General features: G+C 39.7%; 1 protein-coding gene across 1 annotated transcript in view; it reads right to left on the bottom strand.

Moving 5' to 3' along the window:
* The window catches only part of LOC111398230, a 3,752-nt gene extending 2,262 nt beyond the window's left edge, over window positions 1-1,490 (bottom strand). The window contains exons 1-2 of the mRNA XM_023025159.1: window positions 1,259-1,490; window positions 4-1,168 (exon numbers count right to left, since the gene is read on the bottom strand). Of these exons, the coding sequence (XP_022880927.1) occupies window positions 4-1,168; window positions 1,259-1,490 (1,397 nt within the window). The remainder of the gene's footprint in view (window positions 1-3; window positions 1,169-1,258) is intronic.
* Between the last annotated feature and the right edge of the window lie 1,443 nt (window positions 1,491-2,933).

A 2,933-nucleotide genomic window follows, 5' to 3' on the forward strand; every position in this document is an offset into this window, starting at 1 on the left:
AACTCTCTACGGATAACAATTCTCTTCATCAAATAAATCCGAATCTCCTCTAGCATGGTCAAAATGGGCTTCTCTCTTGCATTGACAATTGTACTATTAAATGATTCACATAAATTGTTGAGAAGCATGTCACATTTGTTTCCCTCTCTGAAATGGGATTTACTCCAATAAGATGCTGGTTTTGATTCAAGCCATTCATACGCAGCCTGGTCTATGTCTAACATCCGCTGCATGTGGTGAACCCACTGCAATACAGTAGTCGCTCTGGCTGCATCCCACAGACAATTCTTCAAAGCCAATCCCTTGTGTGAGGCACTAAAATTATTGTATAAATGTCTAACACATGTTCTATGCTCCGAATTCTCGAACAAAGACTCAATTGCATTAACCAACCCCTTCTGCTTATCAGAAATAAATGTCCAATGCTGACTATTGTTTATATGTAAATCGTCCTTTAACAACCCCAAAAACCATCTCCAGTTATCCCCGTTCTCAACCTCAACAACTGCATACGCCACTGGGTACATACCATTATTAGCATCCACACCAACTGCAGATAATAACTGCCCACCATGCTCTGTCTTCAAAAAGCAACCATCTAACCCAATCAACCTTCTACAGCCCCTAATGAAACCGTCCCTCAATGCTCCAAGGCAAATGTACAGTCGTCTGAATTCACCGGCATATCCCTCAACTAAAGCAGTTGTTCCAACGTTTGTTCTCTTCAACTCCTCGCAATAATCCCATAGTACTCTGTAATGCTCAATCACACTACCTCGAATTTTTTCAAGTGCTTTCTCCTTTGCTCTGTACACTTGCCAAGGGGAGATATCACCCAAACCATCCTTTTTCACCCTCTCCATGAATGTACTAACTGACATGTTTGGTTCAGCCCTCCAATCGGATAAGTACCTATCAGCCAGGTAGGTTGAGCTCACTCTGAAGTTCCTATACACCATAGGGCAAGTATGCTCTTCGATAAAAGTTTTAATCACAAAGCTTGTCTTGTTATGCTCTTTTGTAGCATATAACAACCACGGACAATCCCCCTTACATATGGCTCTCAGTCTGTATGAATCATCCTTCTTGTATTTGATCTCTCGATTTTTATTAACTGAATGTGCAGTGATTGCAGCCTTCAAGATAGCCTTCGACTCGAATACCAAACCTGCATGATAAAAAAATATTAGGGCCTTTGATTCTATAAAATAAATTACAAAATACATTTAATTTGTAGTAAAGAAAATCTTCAACCAACCTATTCTAAACTCTGGATCCTCCATATTTGTCCTCACATTGAAACCATCAGTAAAAGCTCTGTTTCTTGAAGTTGTACACTCATCTTCACTTTGAATGCTTTTTAACTCATCGGAGTCTTCATAATCAGTATCTGAATCCCTAACTTGCTGCGTATCTGATACACCAAATCTGAAATCAAAATTAACCCGTTGACTACCTGCTTCACCAGTAGCTACTGGCTCATGCTCCATCTCATAATCAGATTCTACCAACCTTTAAACCTCCTCTCCCCCACTTTGCTCTTCATTGACATCTTCAACTACAACTTCCTCCACCCCCTCACTCATATCACCGACATTTGGATTCGCATCATAGTGATATTGTAAACTTTCCTTATATTGTGCCCACAACTCTTCAGCATTGTCCTCAAAAAATTGATCTGACCAAGCAACTTCAGGCTCTGCTCCTTCGTTCTCTTCAACAATTGGTACATAACAACCTTCCAATGGTTGGTCATCATCAACTTCATTCGCATGCAACGGCAANTATTTCATCACCAATTGCACGTAAGAATTTCATCAAATTCTCTTTCGTAAACAACGCAGCACAAAAGAAATCAATAAAAACCATATAGCCCCCTTCATACACCAAATTGTTTGGTTTTTCATAAAATTTGCCGCCGTAGTGTAATTCAACGGTGAAATATGGAGAATTAGCACCTGCATGCAAATGGTAGGGAATTAGAAAACCATTATCAAGTAATAAATTGGGGAGTTTTGGGAGAAATTAATGCAGGCAGAAATGTATAGATGTAAGACTATACCATAAATGGGTGGACTGTCTCCAAGATCTCTCAAAATCGGAGGTAACATGTTGCTCATGGAAGGAGCATATACCTGCCATTGGCCATATGTAAGAAATTTTAACCAATATGCTCACAAAAATGCTTTTTTTTTCAAAATCTCTTCACATATTCACAAATCACAATAACTTGTAAGGATAAAATTGGGAATGGGTGGTAACTCACCCCTGCCTATTTCATCTCCTTCAGCGGCTTCGGGTGAAGACGGAGCAAGTTTGGCAGCTTTGGACTTCCATTCTGTAATGGGTCCTTCTCTGCCTGCACAACAATAATAAAGCAGTAGAAAATTCAATTAAAACACTAAATCATGAAAAAAAGGCCGAATCCCTAACTTGAAATCATAAAAACCCAAGCCCAAACATCTCTTACCTTCGCTCGCTTCAAATTGCCTCAAGCGTGCTTCGACTGCGCGACAACGAGGGTGATCACCGTAGAGGAAAAAAGGGTAACCGAAATGCGCACAAAATATGGTTGGGCAGGAAGAAGAAACAGTGTCGTCCCCTTCGCTTCATCCAGAGAAAGGGTCGGTTATGCGTAAAATGAAGAGGCGGGAGAGATTACACAGTGAAAAAAATATTGATGGACGATATGACCCCTGCATTTTAAAAAGAAAAGATCCATTTTATTTGATTTAACGGAACATTTTAACGGTAAATTGACAGAAGGACGTTCTGCGCAAAAAATGGTAAAGGTAGGGACGTTATCCACCAAAAAACTAAAGGTAGGGACGTTATCCACAAAAACCTCCAAAGGTAGGGACGTTTTGTGCTAATCACCCTTTCTAAAAAACAGGATTAAATACGTAAATAATAACGAATTGTATATTCATTGA

This window comes from Olea europaea, chromosome 8 (genome assembly GCF_002742605.1).
Source record: "Olea europaea var. sylvestris chromosome 8, O_europaea_v1, whole genome shotgun sequence".
Classification (NCBI taxonomy): domain Eukaryota; kingdom Viridiplantae; phylum Streptophyta; class Magnoliopsida; order Lamiales; family Oleaceae; genus Olea; species Olea europaea.